Genomic DNA, 24,787 nt, shown 5'->3' with positions numbered 1-24,787 from the left:
GTACAACAGGGATTCACCAGCATCTATCAGACTGTTCTAATGAATGGGCTGATAGTTTTGAAAGAGAGAGAGAGAGAAAAAAAAACCCAGAGTAGGCGAAAAACAGAAATATGACTCCATCTGCATTATTAAACCACTTTCCTAAAATACTCCAGATCCAACACCAAGACAGATTGGCATTAAGCATGCTACCAAGTGAAGGACAAAAACAGTGAATATGAATATGTGTTTCTGCAGCAGGCCCTGTTACAGGAATCACTGGCAGGGAATACATTGGTGGACCGCATGGGTGTTTTTGTGGTACAAACCAGAGGTGAAATGCTCCCGGTTCGGACCGGATCGCCTGATCCGGTAGCGATGGCGGCGGGTGGTTCAGAGAACTGGTAGCAAAAATCCCTGTGTCACCCCCCCCCATGCCCAGCTGAGCCGCACAATCATCAGAGGCTTTTTTTTTTTTTACTTTTAAAAGCATTTTTTCTACAACCTCTTCCGACGAAAAAATGTTTTTAAAAGTAAAAAAAAAAAGCCTCTGATGATCGTGCAGCTCAGCTGGGATCGTCAGAGGCTTTTCAAAGCATTTTTTTCTGCAACCTCTTGGCCGAAGAGGTGGTAAAAAAAAATGCTTTGAAAAGTCTCTGACGATCCCAGCTGAGTTGCCTGATCGCCAGAGGCTTTTCAAAGCATTAGGAAAAATGCTTTGAAAAGTTAAAAAAAGAAAAAGTTGGCCACGCCCACCATCACATTACCCCCCCCCCCCCCGCCCCAAGTTACGCCCACAGAACCAGTAGTATTTGGAATATGAAGAGCCTTGATAGTACAGGGGTTTAGTGCACCCTGTTATTAACACAGCTGCCTGCAATTACTGCTGGTTCAAATCTCTCCAAGGCTCAAGGTTGACTCAGCCTTCCATCCTTTCTAAGGTAGGTGAAATGAGGACCCAGTTTGTGGGGGCAGTAAGCTGACTTTGTATAAAATATACAAAAGAATGAAGGCTATTGCTTAATGCATTGTAAGCCGCCCTGAGTCTCTGGAGAAGGGCGGCATATAAATCAAATTAAAAAAATAAATAAATAAAAATAAATAAATAAATCTGGAACAAACCCTAAACATACAGGCAGTCCTCAACTTACAACAGTTCATTTAGTGACCATTCAAAGTTACAACGGCACTGAAAAAAGTGACTTATGATCGTTTTTGACACTTATGACCATCGCCGCATCCTCCCAGTCACATGATCAAAATTCAGACGCTTGGCAACAGACTCATATTTAGGACGGTTACCGTGTCTTGTGGTCATGTAATCCGCTTTTGCGACCTTCTGACCAGCAAAGTCATGGGAAATCCAGATTCACTTACCCACTGTATTACTAACTTAACAATTGCAATGATTCACTTAACAACGGTGGCAAGGAAAGTCGTAAAATGGGGTAAAACTCACTTAACAAATGTTTCACTTAACAATATAAATTTTGGACTTCATTGCGCTTGTAACTCGAGGACTACCTGTATAGTAATTCTATTAGACCTCTTCGGTTGCATATCAATACTATCTGGTGCCCATACTGAAAATTTGGGGTGGATTTAGACTTTCAGATCAGTAGGCTGGAAAAGTGCAAGATACATAGCTTGCAGAAATGAACTCATGACCGGCCTTCTCTTCTACAGAAGAGATTCACCATACTTATTACTTTTTCTCTAATTAATCAGAACTCTATGAAAAGAAGGACTCGGGGAGACATGACAGCAGTGTTCAGATATCTCAGGGGCTGCCACAAAGAAGAGGGAATCAAGCTATTCTCCAAAGCACCTGAGGGTAGGACAAGAAGCAACAGGTGGAAACTAATCAGGGAGAGAAGCAATTTAGAACTCAGGAGAAATTTCCTGACAGTTAGAACAATTAATCAGTGGAACAACTTGCCTCCAGATGTTGTGAATGCTCCAACACTGAAAGTTTTTAAGATGTTGGATAACCATTTGTCCGAAGTGGTATAGGGTTTCCTGTCTGAGCAGGGGGTTGGACTAGAAAACCTCCAAGGTCCCTTCCAACTATTCTATTCTATTCTATTCTATTCTATTCTATTCTATTCTATTCTATTCTATTCTATTCTATTCTATTCTATTCTATTCTATTCTATTCTATTCTATTCTATTCTATTCTTATTCTTATTCTTATTCTTATTCTTATTCTAATTGGATTACAGCTATCTTGACCAAAGGACAAAAGTAAACTAAAAAGGAATCCTAGTCCCTGGAGCCAAGCCCTTTCCTCCCCCCAAAATGTGGAAGCTTTCAGCTTCACAACTAGTTGCAAATTGCTACTTTAAAGGCTTAACTTCCCTTACAGTCTTGCATTATATTGCCAGGTGAACAGCTGAATTATCAAGACAATTAAGAATTCAACATATATGTGTGAATCAGAGGAATGGGTGACCTGGGAGAATGACCATCAGATTTTGAGCAAGAAGATCTGGGTTCGAACCCAGGGACACCAATAAAGCCTATTGGCTGGGTTCCCATATCACAATTTAGTGATAGTACAAGTGCTATCCTGAATTAATACGTGGAGTACAGGTATTAATTCAGGAGAGTAATTTTGGACACCTAAATACAAAATTATTACCTGGATTTGAGCAAATTGGCTCTCTTCTCACTATCTACCAAGTCAGGAAAAAAGTTTAACTTACGGTAACCAAGTTCAGGATGTGGTGCAACTACAAGCATTGGGTGTTTAATAGATCGAGTTGTATGGATTCAGCTATTTGAGATTTCAAATCAGCCACTTTTAAACTTATTCTCACCCCACCACTGGATTTTTGTGAAAAATAAAAAGGGAGGGAAGGAGGAAATCCTGGAGGAAAGGCACATAATAAACATGAAGGTTAACGATTAGGACCCACCACAAGGAAGCCATTTCCTCTCTGGAGTAGGGAGTGTGACTAAATGGAACTTGATGCTCTCAGAAGGGAGTTGACCTATTTTTACAGCATGCTCTACTGAAGCCTTCAACAACTTTTCCCAACAGGTGGGCAGGGATGATGGCAGCTATAGTCTAACCTCTCTCTTAGATCAGGGGTCTCCAACCTTGGCAACTTTAAGCCTGGCAGACTTCAACTCCCAGAATTCCCCAGCCAGCTTTGCTCTAAAACGAGGGTCTCCAACCTTCGCAACTTTATAGATTAATAAATTAACAAAATTAGAAGGGACCTTGTAGGTCATCTAGTCCAACCCCCTGCCCAAGCTGGAGACCCTATCCCATTTCTGACAGATGGCAGCCCAGTCCCTTCTTGAAAGCCTCAATTTTTAAGCCTGGCAGACTTCAACTCCCAGAATTCCCCTGGCTGGGGAATTCTGGGAGTTGAAGTCCATCAGGCTTAAAGTTGCCAAGGTTGGAGACTCCTGCTCTAGATGGCCCCAGATTTTTTTTGAGGGGGGTGGGGGCGGACTCAAGGCGGAGTATGTTGAGGGAAAGGAGGACTTGGCACTCATCTATCTCCCCTCCCCTTCCTATTTACTTCCCTGTGCCCATTGCAAAGCCACCTTGAGGCCAGAGGTCGCCACAACTTTGCAAAACACCCCCCCTCCCCATCTTGAGAGCAGACAACCAACTGGGGGTCCCAAGTGGATGAGTGGGATGGGACTCAAGAGAGGGAGAGGGGAGGGTGGGAGGGGGAGAGAGAGAGAGAGAAACAGAGAGAGAGAAGGAAAGAGAGAGAAAGAGAAGGAAAGAGAGAGGGAGAGAGAGAGAGAGAGAAGGAAAGAGAGAGAGGGAGAGAAAGAGAGAGAAGGAAAGAGAGAGAGAGAAGGAAAGAGAGGGAGAGAAGGAAAGAGGAGAGAGAAGGAAAGAGAGAGAAGGAGAGAGAGAAGGAAAGAGAGAGAGAGAGAAAGAGAGAGAAGGAAAGAGAGAGAAGGAGAGAGAAGGAAAAAGAGAGGGAGAGAAAGAGAGAAAAGGAAAGAGAGAGAGAGAGAAGGAAAGAGAGGAGAGAGAGGAGAGAGAAGGAAAAAGAGAGGGAGAGAAAGAGAGAAAAGGAAAGAGAGAGAGAGAGAAGGAAAGAGAGGAGAGAGAGAGAAGGAAAGAGAGAGAAGGAAAGAGAGAGAGAGAGAGAAGAGAAGGAGAGAGAAGGAAAGAGAGAGAGGGAGAGAAAGAGAGAGAAGGAGAGAGAGAGAGAGAGACTCCCGCGATCTCACCCACCTGCCTGGCTGGGGAGTAAGGCTGGCGCGCACAGTAGGGCGCAGAGCAGCGCCGCCCGGAGCTCCCAGAAGCGGGCCGGCGGAGCGGGCATGGCTGGGACTCCTCCGGCGGGCCAAGCCAAAGCGGCAGCGACTCGAGCGGTGCTTTTCCCAGTCACTTTGGAAACGAGGCGCGCCTGGAAAGCGCTCGCGGCAAAGGGGGAAGTGCCGGTGGCGGGGCGGCGAGCGAGCACATGCGCGCAGGGCGGAAAAAAGGAAAAGGAGAGCTGGGGGTGGGGCGGGCAGGTGAGTCGGCTGGGCGGGGCAGGGGGCTCCCACACACCCCACCTCACCTCAGAGAAAGGCGAAGCCGGTTGCTGGGTTTCTCTTGGGCTGTTTGGGTGGCGCTCAGCGCAAAGGAATTGGGCTGGGATGCCCGGTTCGGAGTTTAACCTGTTGGGTTACAACTCCCATAATCCACAAATAGCTGGAGGATCGGGGTGGGGAGGAGATCATTGAGACCAGTGGATTGGAGATTCTCAGTCATCCAGGTCATGGTTGTCCCAAAGGTGCTTTTTTTACTTTTTTCAAGAGGCAACCGGATTTTCTGGTTTTTCTTTAAAGATGTTTCTCATCCAAGAAGCTTCTTTCAGATCTTTTTTTTTATAATATTTTTTTTTTACTTGAACATATCATCCTCCATTAAACAGAGTGTGCTCCGGGTATAAATATCTCTGTGCAATAACAATTAAAAATTTACAGTATTCGTTACATTGATAATAATTCTCTCATTTTACAATAATAATAATCAGCATTATAACTATTCATTTCTCCCTCTTAACATATCTTCTACTGAAAATATATTAGGTATAATAATCTTAATCATATTAATCATCATATTGTTTACATCTCTCTTAACATATGTTGTATATTTCACTGATCTCCATTTATTTCTCACTTCTATTTTCATTCTCATTCTCCAACCATCCATAAAATAGCTCCCATGTATTCGGTTTGTTCTTTCTCCTTTATAGCAAGTGTTAATCTGTTCATTTCTGCATAGTCTAATATTTTCCTAATCACTTTCTCATCCATAGGGATTTTGTCACTTTTCCAATTTTGTGTAAATACGATTCTAGCTGCAGTTAATACATGTATAATTAAATATGCATTTCCTTTACAAGCTTCTTTCAGCTCTGAAATAGTGGTGGATTTCAACATTTTTTATTACCGGTTCTGTGGGTGTGGCTTGGTGGGGCGTGGCAGGGGAAGGATACTGTAAAATCCCCATTTCCTCTCCAATCCAGGGGAAGGATACTGTAAAATCTCCATTTCCTCTCCAATCCAGGGGAAGGATACTGTAAAATCTCCATTCCCTCCCCACTCCAGGGGAAGGATACTGTAAAATCTCCATTCCCTCCCCACTCCAGGGGAACGTTACTGCAAAATCCCCATTTCCTCCCGATCAGCTGGGACTCAGGAGGCAGAGAATAGATGGGGGCAGGGCCAGTCAGAATTTCCACTACCGGTTCTCCAGAACTGGTCAGAACCTGCTGAAACCCACCTCTGCTCTCAAAGTGCATTCACTAAATGTCTATGGAGATTCTCAGTCATCCAGGTCATGGTTGTCCCAGAGCTGAAGAAGCTTCTTGAATGAGAAGCAAAACATCTTCAAAGAAAAACCAGAAAGTCCAGTTGCCTCTTGAAAAAAGCACCTTTGGGATTTAGAGACACTGGGATTTGTAGTTATAGCCTGTTGGCTGGGGAATTCTGGGAGTTGAAGTCCACACACATCTTAAAGTTGCCCAGGTTGGGAAACATTGGTTTAGAAGATCCCATGTCCAGACGGGAGATCCCACAGAGGTTATTTGTCAAGCATATATAAGATACCAGGTAAAAGTATAAACATAATTTGAATACATGAAAAGAGTAAGTAAAAAGGAATATTAGGACAGGGACGGTAGGCATGCTGGCGTGCTTATGCGCGCCCCTTACAGACCTCTTAGGAATGGGGTGAGGTCAACAGTAGACAGTTTAAAGTTAAAGTTTTTGGGGTTTGGGGAAGAAACTACAGAGTTAGGCCAGTTCCAGACAGATAACTAGGTACCAGCCAATCAAGCAGACATTGTGGTAGTTGACAAGGACCAGAACAAAATAACAGATTAACAGAGTTGGAAGGGACTTTGTAGATCAGTGATGGCTAACCTTTTCTGGACTGAGTGCCCAAAGCGCTCCCCCCTGCAGGCACTTCCCCCACATGCGCCCCACCCCCCTGCATGTGTGCATCCCCCCGCATGCTCCCCTTGCATGCATGGCAAAGACCCGAAGACGGCATGAATGTGTGGGGGAGCTGATCTGGGGTGACGGCTCTGTGTGTGCCATGGGTTCACCATCACAGTTGTAGGTTATCTAGTCCAACCTCCCTACACCATTTCTGACAGATGGCCCCTACACCAGGAGACTCTACACCAGTGATGGCTAACCTTTTTGCCATCGCATGCCAGGAAGGGGGGGCGAGGGAAGTTCACGTGCGTGTGTGCCCACACCCATAATTCTATGTACGCTTCTGGTACGCGATGGCCCAGTAGGCCTGTTTTTCTTTCTCACCTGGCTCCAGATCCTCTCTATGCATCTGGGGAGGGCGAAAACAGCCTTCCCCACCCCCTCAGAGGTCCTCCGGAGGCCCAAAAGGGCCCGTTTTCCAACTTTCGGTTAGACAGGAAGTGACTTTTTTGCTGTCCCCAGCCTCCAGAGTCTCCTAGAGAGGCTGAGAGCTGAGCCAGTGTGCCAGGCAACATGTTTCCGTGTGCAACCTGTGGCACGCGTGCCATAGGTTCACTATCACAGCCCTATACCATTTCTGACAGATCGCGGCCCAGTCTCTTCTTGAAAGCTTCCTGTGATGAAGCTCCCACAATTTCCGAAGGTAACTTCTGTTCCATGGGTTGATTGCTCTCACTGTCAGAAAATTCCTCCTTATTTCCAGGTTGAATCTCTCCTTGACCAAAAGACAGCAATGGTGATAGAGATGCCAAGTGACAGCAACATCAGGAGGAAGGAATCTGAGAAGCTGGAGAAGCTACCAGGGCCTGAAGGAGGAACTAGAGAAGATGTGGAAAGGAAAGGCCAAAGCGGGCCCAGGGGTAATAGCAACACTCCCGTGACTCCTAAACTGGGGGAAATGGCTCCAACAGATCCCAGGAACAACAACATAACCTGACTAGGTGGCTCAGTGGCTAAGACCCTGAGCTTGTCAATCAGAAAGGTCGGCAGTTTGGCGGTTTGAATCCCTAGTACAGGTCTCTTGCGTGAGCAGGGGGTTGGACTAGATGACCTCCAAGGTCCCTTCCAACTCTGTTACTGTTATTATGTTATATAAGAGCTGTCTGTCCAGAAGAGTGCAGTGATAGGAAGAGCTGAGATCCTGCACAGAACCCTCAAACTCCCAGGCCTCTGGTAGACCACCCGAGATTGAGGAAGTCACATACAGGTAGTCCTCGATTTACAACAGCTCATTCAGTGGCCGTTCGGAGTTACAACGGCAGAGAAAAAAGTGACTTATGACCGCTTTTTTCACACAACTGTTGCATCCCCATCATGGTCATGTGATTGACATTCAGATGCTCAGCAACTGGTTCCTATTTATGACGGTTGCAGTGCCGGGGGGGTGCTCTCACGTGATCCCCTTTTGCGACCTTCTGACAAGCAAAGTCAATGAGGAAGCCACAGGGTTGGTATTCAGTTACCTTCACTACAAGTTTGCAAATGTGAGCGCACATGCACGCCAGTGGTGGGTTGCTCCCGGTTCGCACCGGTTCACAAGAACCAGTAGTAAAAATTTGTAGTAGTTCAGAGAACCGGTAATAACATTGGCTGGCCATGCCCCCGAACCGGTCCCCGGCCCGGTCGCTGCTTGCTTATCCCGCCCACCTCATCAGAGGCTTTTTTTTTTTTTTACTTTTAAAAGCATTTTTTCTACAACCTCTTCAGCCGAAAAAATGCTTTTAAAAGTAAAAAAAAAGCCTCTGATGATCACGCAGCTCAGCTGGGATCGTCAGAGGCTTTTAAAAGTATTTTTTCTACAACCTTTTAAGGTTGTAGAAAAAAATACTTTTAAAAGTAAAAAAAAAGTTGGCCACGCCCACCCAGTCACATTACCCCCCACAAGCCACACCCACAAAATAAGCCACGCCCACAGAATCAGTAGTAAAAAATTTTAGAACCCACCCCTGGTGCGTGCGCACAGTTTGCTCGCGCGCGCCACCTCCGTGCATGCACAGGGCCTTCCGCGTATGCGCAAAGCATCAAAAACGTGGATAAATGGGACGTGATGACATCTGGGCGGGTCAGCAGAGCCTCCCGCAGCCGCCGCTACTAATTCGCCTGAACCGGATAGAACCGACTGAATACCACTACTGGGAAGCCGGATCCACTTAACAACCGTGTGACTAATTTAACAGTTGCGGCGATTCACTTAACAAACGTGGCAAGAAAAGTGGCAACACGGGGCAAAATTCACTTAACACATTTCTCACTGAGCAAACCTAAATTCTGGGCTCCGTTGTGGTCGTAAGTCGAGGAGTACCTGTAACACCCATAGGGATGGGAAGGGATTTTTCTTTTAAAGAAACAGACCTATTTTGGTTCATTTGCAGCAATCTTACCAATAGATAGCAAAGGTTATCAAACTAGATGTGTAGAAGTTTCAGTTCTCAGATAACTTCTTTCCATACTTCGTTAACTGTATGCAGGGCATCCCCTCGGGGAAGGTAACAAATGAGGGCAGGCAAGATGAAATTATAGCAGCCTCGGTTACATAACCGAGCCTCCACCGCCTGCAGCACACATGCATATACACACACACACACAAAACCCCCCCCACACACACACAAACCCTTTTCCAGCAGCATCGTCTCAGTCAGCCTCAAAATGTTATCTTCACATTTTTGGATTAGATTCCTTTGCCCCCATACATTCTCTGCCAACTCCCTGGAGGTAAAGGCAACATTTCAATCTGGCATACTTAAAGAATAATCTAAATTAAGAGAGTGCGCAGAGTTCGGTTCCATTTAGGGAGGGGAGCAAGGAATCCTACACTTGGCAGCTTTTGCAGTAGCTGGTTAATTAGCACGAGAATTAATTGATTCCGAAGCGTTTTGAAAGGGCAACCTGACAACAGCCGTTTTGGCATATTCTCAACAAAATCAGCAATGGGGCTGCTGGGCTGCACGTAGACTTCTTCGTCGGACAGAACTGTGAAGTAAAGTTAGAATGCTTTTATTGGAGTGGCTCAGATGAGCTGTGTGGTAGCCTAGTGGGAAGACGTTCGCCTCCCACTCGGAAGGTTGAGAGTTCAATCCTAAGTAGCAGCAGATATTTCTCTCCTAAAATGCAAAGAAAAAAATATCTGCTGTGAACTCCGTGTAGCATCAGGAAGGGCATCTGGCCAGTAAATGCTCAGCTCCATCCAGTCGCTATTGCACTGGCTCAGACAAGGGAGGGATCTAGGTAACATCTTCCATTTGCAAGTCTTCTGAGTTGTAATTGTGGTTGTAAGCTGAGTTATAGGTACAGATACAGGTGCAGATATAGAAAGGTGTATAAAATTTACAGGAGAACAATTTTGGATAGCATCAATTATATATAAGCTTGAACAAAGGAACCAAGTGGGAATGAGTAGAGTAGAGTAGAGTAGAGTAGAGTAGAGTAGCGTAGCGTAGAGTAGAATAGAATAGAATAGAATAGAATAGAATAGAATAGAATAGAATAGAATAGAATTTTTTATTGGCCAAGTGTGATTGGACACACAAGGAATTTGTCTTGGTGCATATGCTCTCTGAGTACATAAAAGAAAAGATACGTCAAGAATCATAAGGTACAACACTTAATGATAGTCATAGGGTACATAGGGCAATCAGGAAACAATAGCAATATAAATCGTAAGGATCCAAGCAACAAAGTCATAAGTGGGAGGAGATGGGTGATAGGAATGATGAGAAGACTAATAGTAATAGTAATGCAGCCTTAGTGAATAGTTTGACAGTGTGGAAGGAATTATTTGTTTAGCAGAGTGATGGCGTTCGGGGAAAAACTGTTCTTGTGTCTAGTTGTTCTGGTGTGCAGTGCTCTGTAGCATCGTTTTGAGGGTAGGGGTTGAAACAACTTATGTCCAGGATGTGAGGGGTCTGTAAATATTTTCACAGCCCTCTTTTTGACTCGTGCAGTATACCAGTCCTCAATGGAAGGCAGATTGGTAGCAATTGTTTTTTCTGCAGTTCTAATTATCCTCTGAAGTCTGTGTCTGTCTTGTTGGGTTGCAGAGCCAAACCAGACAGTTAGGGAGGTGCAGATGACAGACTCAATCATTCCTCTGTAGAACTGGATCAGCAGTTCCTTGGGCAGTTTGAGCTTTCTGAGTTGGCGCAGAAAGAGCATTCTTTGTTGTGCTTTTTTGATGACGTTTTTGATGTTGGGTGTCCATTTTAGGTCATGAGATATGGTAGAACCTAGAAATTTGAAGGTCTCTACTGTTGAGACTGTGTTGTCTAGTATTGTGAGAGGTGGAAGTATGGAAGGGTTTCTCCTAAAGTCTACCACCATTTCTACGGTTTTGAGTGTGTTCAGATTCAGATTGTTCTGGTCGCACCACGAGGCTAGTTGTTCAACCTCCCGCCTGTATGTGGATTCATCGTTGTCTCGAATGAGACCAATCACTGTTGTGTCATCTGCTGAATTAACTTTCACCAAAGAGTCAGAATTGCTGATGTTCATTCCATTGTGCGTGTTATGAGCTAAATAACACCTATGTATGTTTCTGATTCAACTAATTGCAGCTTGCAGAAGGAGCTGTCTTCTCCAAATTAAGAACCTCCAGATATATCAAGAGCCTTGATAGTACAGTGGTTTAGTGCACCCTGTCATTAATACAGCTGCCTGCAATTTCTGCTGGTTCGAATCTCTCCAAGGTTCAAGGTTGACTCAGCCTTCCATCCTTTCTAAGGTAGGTGAAATGAGGACCCAGTTTGTGGGGGCAATAAGCTGACTTTGTATAAAATATGCAAAAGAATGAAGGCTATTGCTTAAAGCATTGTAAGCCGCCCTGAGTCTCCGGAGAAGGGCGGCATATAAATCAAATAAAAAAAAATAAAAATAAAAAAAATATATATGGACCAATAAATAGGGAGAGCAATGGTACCATCAATGTAGGACTTCAGGCAACAATCCAGTGCCACATTCCACAATTGTCTTGTTCCTGCAGTGGGTGTTCTTTATATCGCTTCTGAGTTAGATTCATCCTTCTTTTCAACACATCAGGCAAAGTTGGTTGGTGCTGCCACCTGCTGTGGGCTCTTGATATCAAGACTGAGAAATGCCAGGTTATGCGTTTCATTGATCAGCTGCTCGGAAAGATGATACAGGAGGAGGAGGTGTGACTATGCTTGGGAGTTATTTTCCATCAGGATCATGATTGTGTCCCTCAAGGAAAAAGACACAGTACACGTGCTAACCTACCCTCCTGTTTCATTTTCCCTCTTCCCCCTGCCCCTTATACATTTTTACTCTTACGCATTTTACAGGGCTTCAGACAGTTAAGAGTGTGGATTGTTTGCACTATAAAATACAGTGTGTTTCAAAGCTGTGACATCTGTTTCTCTTATAGGATATTGCTGGTGTAGGCCAAGTGTAGGCCAGGTATGTATAAGAGCTAGTTCTAGTCCAGGCTTAGGCATAAAAGGTACCTGGGGGACTTTGGGTCAATCACTAGGAGACTGAGTTCCAGTCCCACCTTATGTTGTGGCCCGCCAGTGGCCAGCAGAGCTGACAGCGAGGAGGTTGGGGAAGAACGTGGGCCTGTCCTGGAGTCTGGGGAAGGCTTGGATGAGGGTTCTGAGTCAGAGGCAGAGGGGGTGTCAAGGCCATCTGGTAGTTTTTTGCTGCCTCTGGACTCTTCAGAGTCTGACATCAGCGAGGCCTGTTCCTAATGTGCACATGGGCAGAGCTGCCAGAAGACAGGAACAATTAAGAAAACAGGGTGGACTTGGGAGTAAGGCTTGGAGATGATTGCCCCCTCCCATAAGACATAAAAGAGAAGCGAACGGGACGTGAGCTTTTGCAGGAAGCAATTAGTTCATCTGGTTGGTAAAAGATCTGGAAAAGCTCTATTTGACTCTGTGCTAAGTTTGGCCTTGCCCTGCATGTGGCAATTAGTTCCCTGGCAGCATTCCAAGGGAGATAAGGTGGGTGTTTGTAAACACTCCCCTGAAAGACTGTTTGAGAAGCCTTTCAGACTGGGAATGACTATAATTCACAGCCATTTGAATTAAAGAGGTTTGCCGGGACTAAGTTTGTGCTGTTTACTTTCTGAGGAAGCCTAGGTCAGAACACTTTAGCCATGAAAGCTAGCCGGGTAACTTTGGGCCAATCAGCAGGAGACTTGAGTTCTAGTCCAGCCTTACATGTAAAAGGCACCTGAGTGACTTTGGGCCACTCACTAGGAGACTGCGGGTTCTAGTGCCACCTTAGGCAAGAAAGGCAGCTTGGTGACTTTGGGCTGGAGACTGTGAGTTCTAGTTCCACTTTAGGCATGACAGCTGGCTGAGTGACTTGGGGGCCAGTCCCTCTCTCTCACTCCAACCCACCTCACAGGGTTGTGGTTATGGGGAAAATAGAAGGAGGCGGGAGGATAATGTATGTTTGCCATCTTGAGTTACTTAAAAAGTAATAAAAGCGGGATAAACATCTAATGAATAAATAAGCAGGGAACATCAAGCATGAGTGGGCTTTATGAAACTGACGAGAAGGCATTGTGAAACTGACCAGACTGGGGTCTGTGGTAAGAGCAGGAGATACGTCTGACCAAGGTTTATATTTCCTTTGGGTGATGCTTCTCCCATTCAAATGAAGTTTGCCAGCTGGAAGCCAGAAATGAGATTTTGCTACTGCTCAAAAGAATTAAACCGGCAGGATTTCACAGCCAATCTCAGGACAATGCCATAGAAACCGAAATATTTGCTGTTTCGTATCGCATGGGTTTCCTAAGCAAAAAATGTAGTTCTAACAACGGGGCTGGAACAGATGGAGCAGCTGCAGCCTATTGGATCGGCTCCTCCTGCCTTGAGCTGCCCAGCCATTGCCCAAACTCTCCACTCGAGAGCAATCCATTACTCAGAGACTGTTACCATAGCAACCAGACTTCTGAATGGAGAAAGAACACTTTCGAAAAACCCAGCCTGAATTGGATGCTCAAGAGAACCCAACCCTCCCCTCTTTGGGTAAAGAGATGGAGTTTCCTCCAGATAGTTTTCTCCTCCATTCTCGGAGAAATAGAAGCATTTTTTTTGTTAACTTACAGCGTGCTTATACTTAAACCTTATCCAGAATGGACAAGGTCCTTATTCCTTCCCCTTTATCCCTCAAAGGATGCTATTAGAGAAGAAGATCTTATTAGGTAAGCAGTGAAGGAAGACAAGGCTCAGCAGCTGAGCACCTGCACTGCACACAGGTCACGGGTTCAATCCCAAGCATCTCCCGATGAATCCTTTTGAAATCCTGGGAGCGTCCGACGCGAAAGGGCCTCTCCTTGCTAAGATCTGGCAGAGGGATGGCTGATAATCTTTGAGTTGGTTGAAGAAGAGTGAACAGCGAATGCTAAGACAAGATGAATGCATTTCTGGATCTAATTGGGGATCAAAGACTCAGTTGAATCGTGTTTTGATTAGCACAGGAGCCCGTCAACTGACGTAGGCAAGCAGGCAGTGACACCACGTGAGACGCTGACACTTGTTGGAGGTGCTACAGCTTTCCAGAGGCTCCCTGACAACCTGGCAATGGGGACTTGCTCCCTTCTGACAGCCATCTTTGCTGTGTCTGGGAGCTGTCCAAGGTGCTGCAGACACTCCCTTTGATTTTGCTTCTGTCAGTCTATCCTAGGAATTAGAATAAAATAGAGTAGAGTAGAGTAGAGTAGAGTAGAATAGAATAGAGCTGGAAGGGACCTTTGAGGTCTTCTAGTCCAGCCCCCTGCTCGGGCAGGAGAACCTATATTATTTCAGATAAGTGGCTGTCTAGTGGCTGTCTAGGGTTTTAACCCTCCAGTGATGGAAACAGGCCCATTTCCAGACTTCCAGAACTTCTGGGAGGCCCATTTTTCGCCCTCCCAGAGCCTCCGCACAGGCCCTGCACTTACCTGGCATCCAAAATGGGCCACGTGGAGACTCCTAGGAGGGGCAGGTTGGGGTGGGCTGGGCCAACCAGTCCTTGTAACTACTGGTTCGGCGAACCAGATGTAAAATTAGCATCCGGTTCTCCTGAACTGGTCCAAACCAGCTGAATCCCACTCCTGAATGGATTCATATTCTGGAACAATTTTAAGATACATGGACTTCAGTTCCTAGAATTCTCGATGCTGGCTGAGGAATTCTGGGAGTTGGTCCACACATATTAGAGTTGCCAATGTTGGGAATCACTGTTCTAGAGACAGGACACCTGGGCACGCTGAATTGGTAGTGTTTGATGTTCTGGTACCAACATTTTGGAGTTTGCAGGACTGTTTGCTTCTTCCTTACTTCATGGACTCAGTGCCTTCTTCCTGACTTCGTAGACTCAGTACCTTGTTCTTTGTTTTGCGGACTCATTGTTTGTTCCTTGTTTTGTGGACTCATTTCCGTTCCTTTGTTTTGCTGGACTGGGTGCAGATGCAGAGGCTGCCATGTGTGGGTGTGCGGGCTTTGCTCTGGCACTTGCCAAGAATGTGGGAGCGTGTGAGGGGAAGTTTGGAGCATTAAAGGGGAGTTTGAACTCTCAGCTGGCTGTGTGACCTTCGTGCCTTGTCCCGGGTCATCACACTTTCCATCAGAAGCTTGGCCGAGGTGGAATGAGTCTTCTAGGTTTTATTGTTGAAGCTCCATGATACAGGCAGCAACTGAGCAGCAGCAACAACTGAACTTAATGAATGGTTACTACTGCTGTTAAGGCAGAGCAGCACGAGGGATGGTGTGTACGTGTGCGTGCGTTATGACGGGAGGCTTGTACCCTTTCCCGGTGATGCTCTTCCTCACCTGAGAGGAAAAGGCTATTACAGCAGCAACACATGATGTTTCCCCGATTGCTAACTACCGTGACAGATTCATCAGAGGAGAGAAAAAGGAAGGTGGCGTCTAGAATCTTAATTCAAGCTGGTGCCAGCTTCAGCCTCCCAAAATGAGATGCCAGAAACTTGCTTTGTGTCTGACACAACTGTAGGGGAAGGAGTGGGGGAAGTTAATAGTTGTTTTTTTTAAATTTGATTTATATGCCACCCTTCTCTGGAGACTCAGGGCGCCTTACAGTGCGTTAAGCAATAGCCTTCATACTTTTGTATATTTTATACAAAGTCATCTTATTGCCCCCACAAACTGGGTCCTCAATTTACCTACCTTAGAAAGGATGGAAGGCTGAGTCAACCTTGAGCGTGGGAAGATTCGAACTTACTTTAATTGCAGACAGCTGGTGTTAAATTACAGTGCTTAGTCTGCAGAGCTATCCAGGCTCCTCAGGAGCCTGGCGTAAAAAGGGTGGGACCAATTTGAAGGCGAGGACTTATCTCTGATCCCGGCTGCAAATAAAGAGAGCTTCTGAGCATGGCTAGATGACTGTAGTCCTGCGCAGTCTACTACCATGTTTTCCTAAAAATAAGATTGGATCTTATATTAATTTTTGCTCCAAAAGATGCATTAGGGCTTATTTTCTGGTTAGGTTTTATTTTCAGGGAAATGTGGTACATGTCCGCCTGGCTGATGATCTTAACCGGGATTTACTGTATTTCCCCGAAAATAAGACCCTGTCTTATATTTTTTTGAACCCTGAAATAAGTGCTCGGCCTTATTGCCATGTACTCAAAAGCCCGATTGGGCTTATTATCAGGGGATGTCTTATTTTGTGTGAAACGGGGTATTTTTTAGGTAGGGCTTATATTATGAGCATCCTGAAAAATCATGCTAGGGCTTATTTTCCGTTTGGGTCTTATTTTCAGGAAAGCACGGTACCACATATCTCAGATTATTGCCGTAACGAGAGCACTTCATGAAAAATTGAAAGCTCAGTACACCTCTTCCCCTCCCCCCCCCAAAAAAAGTAAGGATTCCAAAATTGAACTTGTCAAGGAAAGAAAAGGGATGATTTTCAAAGAAGTGATTACTGTGATTGTTTGGGTCTGGGTTTTTTTTGCTTGCAGTTTTTATATTGCCTTATGAGCTCCCCAGGGTTATGGTTATAATATAGGCAGGAATGTAGGTCTTATATATAACGTTTCTTGACCATTGATCATCCTTGAATGCTGCCAACATCCCAAAAGGCCTATCAGGAGATGCTTCACACTAGCCTTTTCTTAGACAGTACACATATAAACTGGGTGAAACCTGGCTTAATAGCAGTAACTGTGAGAGGGATCGTGGAGTCTTAATAGACAACCAATTAAATATGAGTTAACAGTGTGTGGTGGCAGCCAAAAAAGCCAATACAATCCTGAATTGCATTAACAGAAGGATACAATCAAGATCAAGATCAACTCATACCACTCTATAAAGCCTTAGTAAGACCACACCTAGACTACTGCCTCCAGTTTTGATCACCACACTATAAAAAAGATGTTGACACTCTAGAAGGAGTGCAGAGAAGAACAACCAAGATGATGAGGGGAGTGGAGGCTAAAACATACGACGAACGGTTTGATACATCTAGAGACAAAGATTATACAAGGCAAAGAAGAGGGGAGGGTTGTCAAATTGTTCTCCAAAGCAGGTGTCTCCAACCTTGGCAACTTTAAGACTTTGGACTTCGACTCCCAGAATTCCTCAGCCAGCAAAGCTGAGCAAAGCTGGCTGAGGAATTCTGGGAGTTGAAGTCCACAAGTCTTAAAAATCGCCAAGATTGGAGAGCCCTGCTCCAAAGGACCTGAAGGCAGGATAAGAAGCAATGGATGGAGACTAATCAAGGAGAGAAGCAACCCTGAACTAAGGAGGAATTTCCTGACAATTAGAACAATTAACCAGTGGAACAGCTTGCCTCCAGAAATTGTGGGTGCTTCATCACCGGGGGTTTTTAAGAAGAGACTGGACAATCATTTGTCTCCTACTTGAGCTGGGGGTTGGACTAAAAGACCTCGACGGTCCATACTAATTCTATCGTTCTGTATTTTGTTATTCTGTTAAGCCGCTTTACACAGTAGTAGGCTAGATGGAGCAGTGCTTTTTTTTCCTGGCTGGAGGCAGCTTCTTGTGTAATTCCTAATCTTGGACCCATCCAGCATGGGAAGGAAAGTGTTTCCAGCTGGGATAGCAGGCATCCTATTTTATTCTATATATTTTCTTTGAGAAAACACTCTTTAGGAAGAAAGCAGATATAAGTTAGGGGTAACAGGTGTATAAAACTCAAGGAGTGGAAATCCAACACAAACTCGATCAGTTGTGTAACAGTGATAGAAAGCCCTTCTCTGAGGGAGATGGGTAGTTAAAACTTTGAAAAATGAATGAATGAATGAATAAATGCAATGCAATGCAATGCAACGCAACGCAACGCAACGCAATGCAATAATACAATACAATACAATACAATACAATACAGTACAGTACAATACCACACAATGCAATATAATACAACACAACACAACACAACAACACAATACTATGTTGCACATGAGGAATTAAAGTGCAAATCCACAAAGGCAATATCCTTATTTGGAGTTTCCTCTATGGGTTTGCTATACAAGTAGTCCTTGACATATGACTACAATCAAGCCCAAATTTTACATCACTAACCAAGATCATTAAGTGAGTTGCATTGTGCCTTATTTTACGATCTTTTTTTTTTTTTTTTGGCCACCATTGTTAAGTGACTCACTGCAGCTGTTAAGTGAATCACCTGGTTGTTAAGTGAATCCAGCTTCCCTCGTTGACTTTGACTGTTGGAAGCTGGCAAGGAAAGTTACAAATGGGGATCACATAACCCAGGGATACTGCAACCGTCATAAATATGAGTCAGTTGCCAAGCGACCAAATCTTGATCACGTGACCATGGGGATGCTGCAACGGTCGTGTGAAAAAAGGTCATAAATCGCTTTTTTTCAGTGCTGTTGTGGCTTCAAACGCTCTCCAAATGAATGGAATGAAATTAAATAAATAAATAAATACAAAATGATGCGTATAGCCACATATGTTATATGATACAGAGAAACAACACAGTCCGTATACATCTGAACTAGACCAGGAATCAGCAACCTGTGGAGCCGCATGTGGCTCTTTCATCCCTCTGCTGCGGCTCCCTGTCATTCAAAATATGTGTCACAACCGCCAATGTATGACACCCATCGGCATGCAATTTATTGAGCTTTTCAACCCCCGGTAGGCCAACCATGGATAAATCCAAGAAAAGAAAAAAGTTTAGAAGAAAACAGAATGTTTAATTCAACTACATATGCTAGTTTTGTGGCCACTCAAGAAATAGTCAGGCACGGGAAGGGTTTTGTGGCTCCCGGTGTTTTCTGTGGGAAACGGGTTGAAATGGCTCTGAGTGTTTAAGGTTGCAGACCCCTGAACTAGACTCTGTTGTTCCTGTGTCATGTAATATATCTGGGTATATTCATCATTTTGTATTTATTTATTTATTTTGTCATGTTTATGTAGCGTATATTGGAGGGGGTGCTCCTTTGAAAGCGGTATGCAACGAAATTTCATTTTAACGTATGCCGATTAGTGTACATTCATAGTGACAATAAATTCTAAGTGGTTGTAAGTCGAGAACTACCTGTAACAGGCAGAGGTTTGATTGACGTAGCTTTGAATATAGATCAGTGGAAACCAGGGGTGAAATGCTCCTGGTTCAGTCCGGTTCAACCAAACCGGTATCGATGGCAGCCGGTAATTCGGAAACCGGTAGTGATGGTGGCGCGAGGCTCTGCCCACCCGCCCAGTCATCATTACTTCCTGGTTAAAACCTATTTTTTACCCTCTGCACATGTGCAGGAGGGTTTGTGCATGCACAGAGGGTCCAAGCACGTATGCGACACCGTGTGTGCACTTCCGAACCGGTTGGGAAGGTAAGTAGATTTCACCCCTGGTGGAAACCCTTCACCTGCCAGGTTTCTGCCCAACACAGAAGAAAACCTGGCAAGAGAGATTGGAGACTCTACATATGGGATGTGCAAGGGGTGGAGGGGTGGAAATATATTACAACTTTTGGAGCCGTGAAGTTGTAAATTAAAAAAGTCCACGGCAGTTGTGGTGCTCATTGAGTTTACAGCTAAATCCATCCCCGTTGTTGCCATCCTGAATGAAGACAGATGCAGGGACCAAGCAAGAAAGCATTAATGCGCTTGGGGTGCACGTGAGCCTTTCTTCCCTCCCGCATACAAGGCTCTCAGCAGGATTACTTTGCAGCTTCTCTGCGTAAGTGCTTGGAATATTAACAATCACGGCAATAGCTTTCATTTTTATTCCCCTTATTAAGAAAAAGGAGCTTTCTTAAGGAAGGAAGCAGAGGCCATTTACTCAATGGGAAATCTACCTCTAAGGCAGTGGTGGGTTTCAAAATTTTTTACTACCGGTTCTGTGGGTGTGGCTTGGTGGGCGTGGCTTGGTAGGTGTGGCAGGGGAAGGATACTGTAAAATCTCCATTCCCTCTCCAATCCAAGGGAAGGTTACTGCAAAATCTCCATTTCCTCCCGATCAGCTGGGACTCAGGAGGCAGAGAATAGATGGGGGCGGGGCCAGTCAGAATTTTTACTACCGGTTCTCCGAACTACTCAAAATTTCTGCTCCCGGTTCTCCAGAACTGGTCAGAACCTGCTGAAACCCACCTCTGCTCTAAGAGTAAACCTATCTATGGGCATGCATATTTACATATACAGCACCTTTGGAGTTGGGGTGTGTGTCAGTGGTGGGTTGCCCCTGGTTTGGACTGGTTCGCAAGAACCGATAATAAAACCAGTGGTAGGCTCCACCCACCACCCTGGATGTTGTCATAGGCAATCTGCGCATGTGCAGAAGCTTGGCGTGCGCACAAGCTAAACAAGCTCACGTGTGCGATCCCATTGTGAACCAGTAGTAAAGGTAAGTAGAACCCACCCCTGGTGTGTGTGTCACATAGAGCAGGGCACTCCCTTGACTTGAGCTGAGTTTCCTAGAATGTTCCAGGTAGTCCTCGACTTACGACCACAACTAAGCCCAGAATTGATGTTGCTAAGGGATAAACTTCTTAAGTGAGCTTTGCCCTCATTTTATGACTTTTCTTGCCACGTTGGCTAAGGGAATCCCTGCAGCCGTTAAATTAGCAACACAAATGTTACAATGGGTTCCGCGTTGACTTTGCTGGTCAGAAGGTCGCAAAAGATGGATCAACCTTTGGACACTGCAACCGTCGTAAATATGAACCAGTTGTCAAGCATCCAAAAGTAAATCACGTGACGTGACCACGGGGATGCTGCGACGGTCATAAGTGTGAAAAATAGCAATAGCAGTTAGACTTATATACTGCTTCATAGTGCTTTTACAGTCCTCTCTAAGCGGTTTACAGAGTCATCCTCTTGCCCCCAACAATCTGGGTCCTCATTTTACCTACCTCGGAAGGATGGAAAGCTGAGTCAACTTTGGTGAGATTTGAACTGCCGAACTGCAGATAACAGTCAGCTGAAGTAGCCTGCACTCTAACCACTGCGCCATCTCGGCTTTATAATGGTTAAATGGTTATAGGTCACTTTTTTCCAGTGCCGTTGTAAGTTTGAACAGTCACTAAATGAACTGTTGTAAATCGAGGACTATCTGTGTTGAGAATCTGATCAGGACACAAGAGATATAAAGCAAAACTTTATAGTATGGGATGGGTTCCAGCCAGACAGCCCTAACCTCTTTCAAAGAACTCCATTCCCTACTCTTAAGTTTTACATTCCTCTTTTCTAAAAGAAGCATCTTCACTAGCCTAGTTTGGCTAAGTCTTTGGGTACCAGTTGCTTGCTGATATCTCTTCAGCAAGGATGGTATTGCTGTGGTTACACAAGAATCAACAGGCAGGTGCCAGCTTGCCTTTCATCTAAGACGTTCCCAGGTGTTTATTTAGAAATCAACCCCTCACAACAACTGCCTGCAAGGTGAGCTGGGCTAAGGTTAAAGTAATCATGGAATCATTCAAGGGAATCTGGTTCTTTCTGGTCACTTTGTGATTTTCTTTTGATCTGCAGATGGGATGCAGCTTTCAAAATAAAACGTGCACCAACATTAAAAGAAGACAATATTGAAATGGGGGGGGGGGGAAGTGGTAATATAGCAGCTGTATATTGCTGTATAAAACATAATGCTGTCTCTGTGGGGGTGTGTGTATGAATGAGAGAAAGAAAAAAAGAGAGCATTTGGGGAAACAGAAAATGAAATAGAGGTATGACCTATTGAATCATATGTATAATGGGAGCAGCTCTATAAAGCTTGGAAGACTAAATAAGTACCTATGATCTATTGTCATTGGGGGGGGAGACACACGGTGGCCTAATGGTTAAGGTGCTGAGCTGTTGACTGGAAGGTTGGCAGTTCGAGACCGGAGTACTGCGTAATGGGGTGAGATCCTGTTCTCGCCCAAGCTTGTCAACCTAGCCCAGTGATAGCTAACCTTTTCTGGACTGAGTGCCGAAAGCACGCATGCACAAATGCGCCCCCCCCAAACCCCCAAAATGCAATGTGCGTGTGGCATCCCCACATTTGCCCTGCCATATGAGCACCCTCCCCCTGCATGCGCTCCCACGCACATGCGCATGTGCCCCCCACATGCACCCCGCACGCCCCCCGTATGCGCATGGAGCCCCTTGCATGTGCTCCACCTCGTGCATGCACGTGCAGTCCGCCCCACATGTCTCCCGCCCCCCACATATGTGTGGCAGAGACCCAATGACCAGCTGGCCAGCAGGAGGCATGCATGCATGCATAGTGGAGCTGAACTAGGGCAACGGCTTGTGTGCCCACAGGGCGCTGTGTGCCACCTGTGGCATGTGTGCCATTGGTTCGCCAACACGGACCTAGCCATTCGAAAGCATGCAAACGCAAGCAGATAAATAGGTGCTATTTTTGGTGGGAAGGTAACAGCATTCTGTGTACTTTGGCATATAGTCATGCCAGTCACGCCATCTGACCATGGAAGCGTCTTCAGACAATGCTGGCTTCCTCGGCTAGGAAACTCCACCCCTCCCAGTCAGACATGACTGGGCAATGAAAATCTTTACCTTTCTTAAAACCGTTTTTAATGGCCTACTGCAGAGGTCTTCAAACTTGGCAGCTTTAAGACTTGTGGACTTCAACTATAGCTATGCTGGCTGAAGAATTCTGGGAGTTGAAGTCCACAAGTCTTAAAGCTGCCAAGTTTGAAGACCTCTGGGCTACTGTATCATGGATCAAGCTGAGGTGGGAAATGAGAAGAAGGGGGAATAGAATGACTGAAATTCTGCACAGCAAAGTGGCGTGATTGTCTCAAAGGTTCTGCTTCTCCCTTTTAAATCTCTTGTTAATAACTATACATTTAGACCAGGGGCATCAAACTCAAGGCCCATGGGCTGTATCCGGCCTGTGAGGTGCTTAGATCTGGCCTGTGGGGGCACCGTGAAAACAGCGAAGGACTGGCCGGCGGCTCTCCTGAGCTGCGTTTCCACTGGCAAAGGGTTGCAGGAGGCCGTTGCAGCCTGAAAGCGGAGCTCGGGAGCCTGTTTTCGCTGGCAGAGCAATCTGTCTACCACAGGCGCCCCTGACAGGAGCGACACCAAGCTGGCCACGCCCACCCTGGCTACACCCACTCCAGCCCCCCAGAGGTCAAGTACAACCCTGATGCGGCCCTCAATGAAATTGAGTTTGACCCCCCTGATTTATATAAAGCTGATGGCTAAGGAAGTTAAGCAATTCCTCATAGCACCTGGATCTGAAGTTTGGAATGTGTCAAAAAAAAAAAAAATGGTTCACTTGGATTCCAATTAAAACAACAACATGAAACCGACATTAATTCCTGGAGTGATTCTTTTGCTCCCTCTTCACCTCTCTCTCTCTCTCTCTCCACCACACATCAATTGACCTTCACAGCTATTTCACTCTGTTGCTACGAAACCACACACAAGCACCAAGAGAGAGTGGCTTTTCAATAAACCATCTATTTCCCCCTGCTCTATCGTCTGGGTTTGCTGAAGTCAGCAATCAACTTGGTACAAACGTCCAGAATCAAACCAAACCAGAATGACATCGAAATGCAAAGGTAAAAACAAAAATAGCACAAGCATCAAGTAACAATTGACCAGTTTGCTTAACCTTCCCAACAGAGTTATTAAAAACATGACAACATGTTGGCAGGCAAGCATTCCCCCTAAGTTGATCTGTTCCAAAAAGAGCCATCCAACCACTTCTGAGTACTCGCAAAACATGCACAATAAATTACGATTTTGGAATGTGGGTGAACTCTGATGCCATACATTCCTAGAACGCTCATGGTTAATTATGGTCCATTGTGTAATCAGACAGATGTTTAGGCTGGATTCAGTATTTTTTAATCCACCTATCAAATCCTTCCCAAGGACCTGAAATAGGTAGATGTTCTTGTTTGATGGTGTTATAGATAGCAGTAGCCATAGCACCTAGACCAGTGATGGCAAACCTTTTCAGCACCAAGTGACTCATGCACGCGCATGCTTGTCTGGGCCATGACCAGGAAGAGGAGTTGCCCAGGGGGCATGTGCGTGCCAAAAATGTACTTCCTGTTTCCAGCGTGCACATGCGCAATGGCCGGCAAGTCGTCTGCTTACTGCTGCGCATGCGCACATGCTGATCAGCTGACTGGCGTGCATGCTCATGCCGGAAAATGGAAGACAAGCTCTTCTGGTTTCCAGCACTGCTGCACGCACACAGGCCAGCTGATCGTCAGGTGCACATGCACGCCAGAAACCTGGAAGAGGAACAGCTGATGCCGCGCACGCCAGGCGACATGGCTCCGCATGCCAGTTCGGGCATGTGTACCATAGGTTCACCATCACGGACTTAGAGTTATACGCCACCCCATAGTGCTTTATAGCAACTCTCTGAGCAGTTTACAGAGTCAGCATATTGGCCCCAACCATCTGGGTCCTCATTTTACTGACCTTGGAAGAATGGAAGGCTGAGTCCAACCTTGAGCCGGTCAGGATCGAACACCTGGCTGTAGACAGAGTTTGCCTACAATACTGCATTCTCTAACCACTGCACCACCATCATCCTAAGACAAAAGCTGTTACAAGTAAAGCAGTTTTTTTTGCAATTAACTAATGGTGATTTTTGTCAGTGCTGTTCAAGTTGTGTTCCAGGGTTGCATCCAAGGCACTTATTAGTACAGGTAATCCTCGACTTATGACCAGAATTGAACCCAAACTTTCTTTTGTTAAGTGAGACCTTTGTAAAGTCAATTTTGCCCCATTTTGCAACTTTTCTTTCCCCAGTTGTTAACTGAACCACTGCAATCGTTGAGTTACTGGCATGGTTGTTAAGTGAATCTGGCTTTCCCCATTGACTTTGCTGGTCAGAAGGTCACAAAAGGGGATCATAGCTGGCTCAGGAATTCTGGGAGTTGAAGTCCATGAGTCATAAAACGAGTCCATCGT

General features: G+C 45.3%; 1 protein-coding gene across 1 annotated transcript in view; it reads right to left on the bottom strand.

Moving 5' to 3' along the window:
• Positions 1-7,946, bottom strand: part of CD164L2 (CD164 molecule like 2) — a 41,237-nt gene extending 33,291 nt beyond the window's left edge. Inside the window, exons 1-2 of the mRNA XM_070950038.1 lie at positions 7,845-7,946; positions 4,190-4,454 (exon numbers count right to left, since the gene is read on the bottom strand). Of these exons, the coding sequence (XP_070806139.1) occupies positions 4,190-4,454; positions 7,845-7,946 (367 nt within the window). The remainder of the gene's footprint in view (positions 1-4,189; positions 4,455-7,844) is intronic.
• Between the last annotated feature and the right edge of the window lie 16,841 nt (positions 7,947-24,787).

Source organism: Pituophis catenifer, unplaced genomic scaffold (genome assembly GCF_029215685.1).
Source record: "Pituophis catenifer annectens isolate HBS135680 unplaced genomic scaffold, rPitCat1.0.hap2 SCAF_9, whole genome shotgun sequence".
NCBI classification, from domain to species: domain Eukaryota; kingdom Metazoa; phylum Chordata; class Lepidosauria; order Squamata; family Colubridae; genus Pituophis; species Pituophis catenifer.
This window is presented reverse-complemented; position numbering and strand designations above follow the sequence as displayed.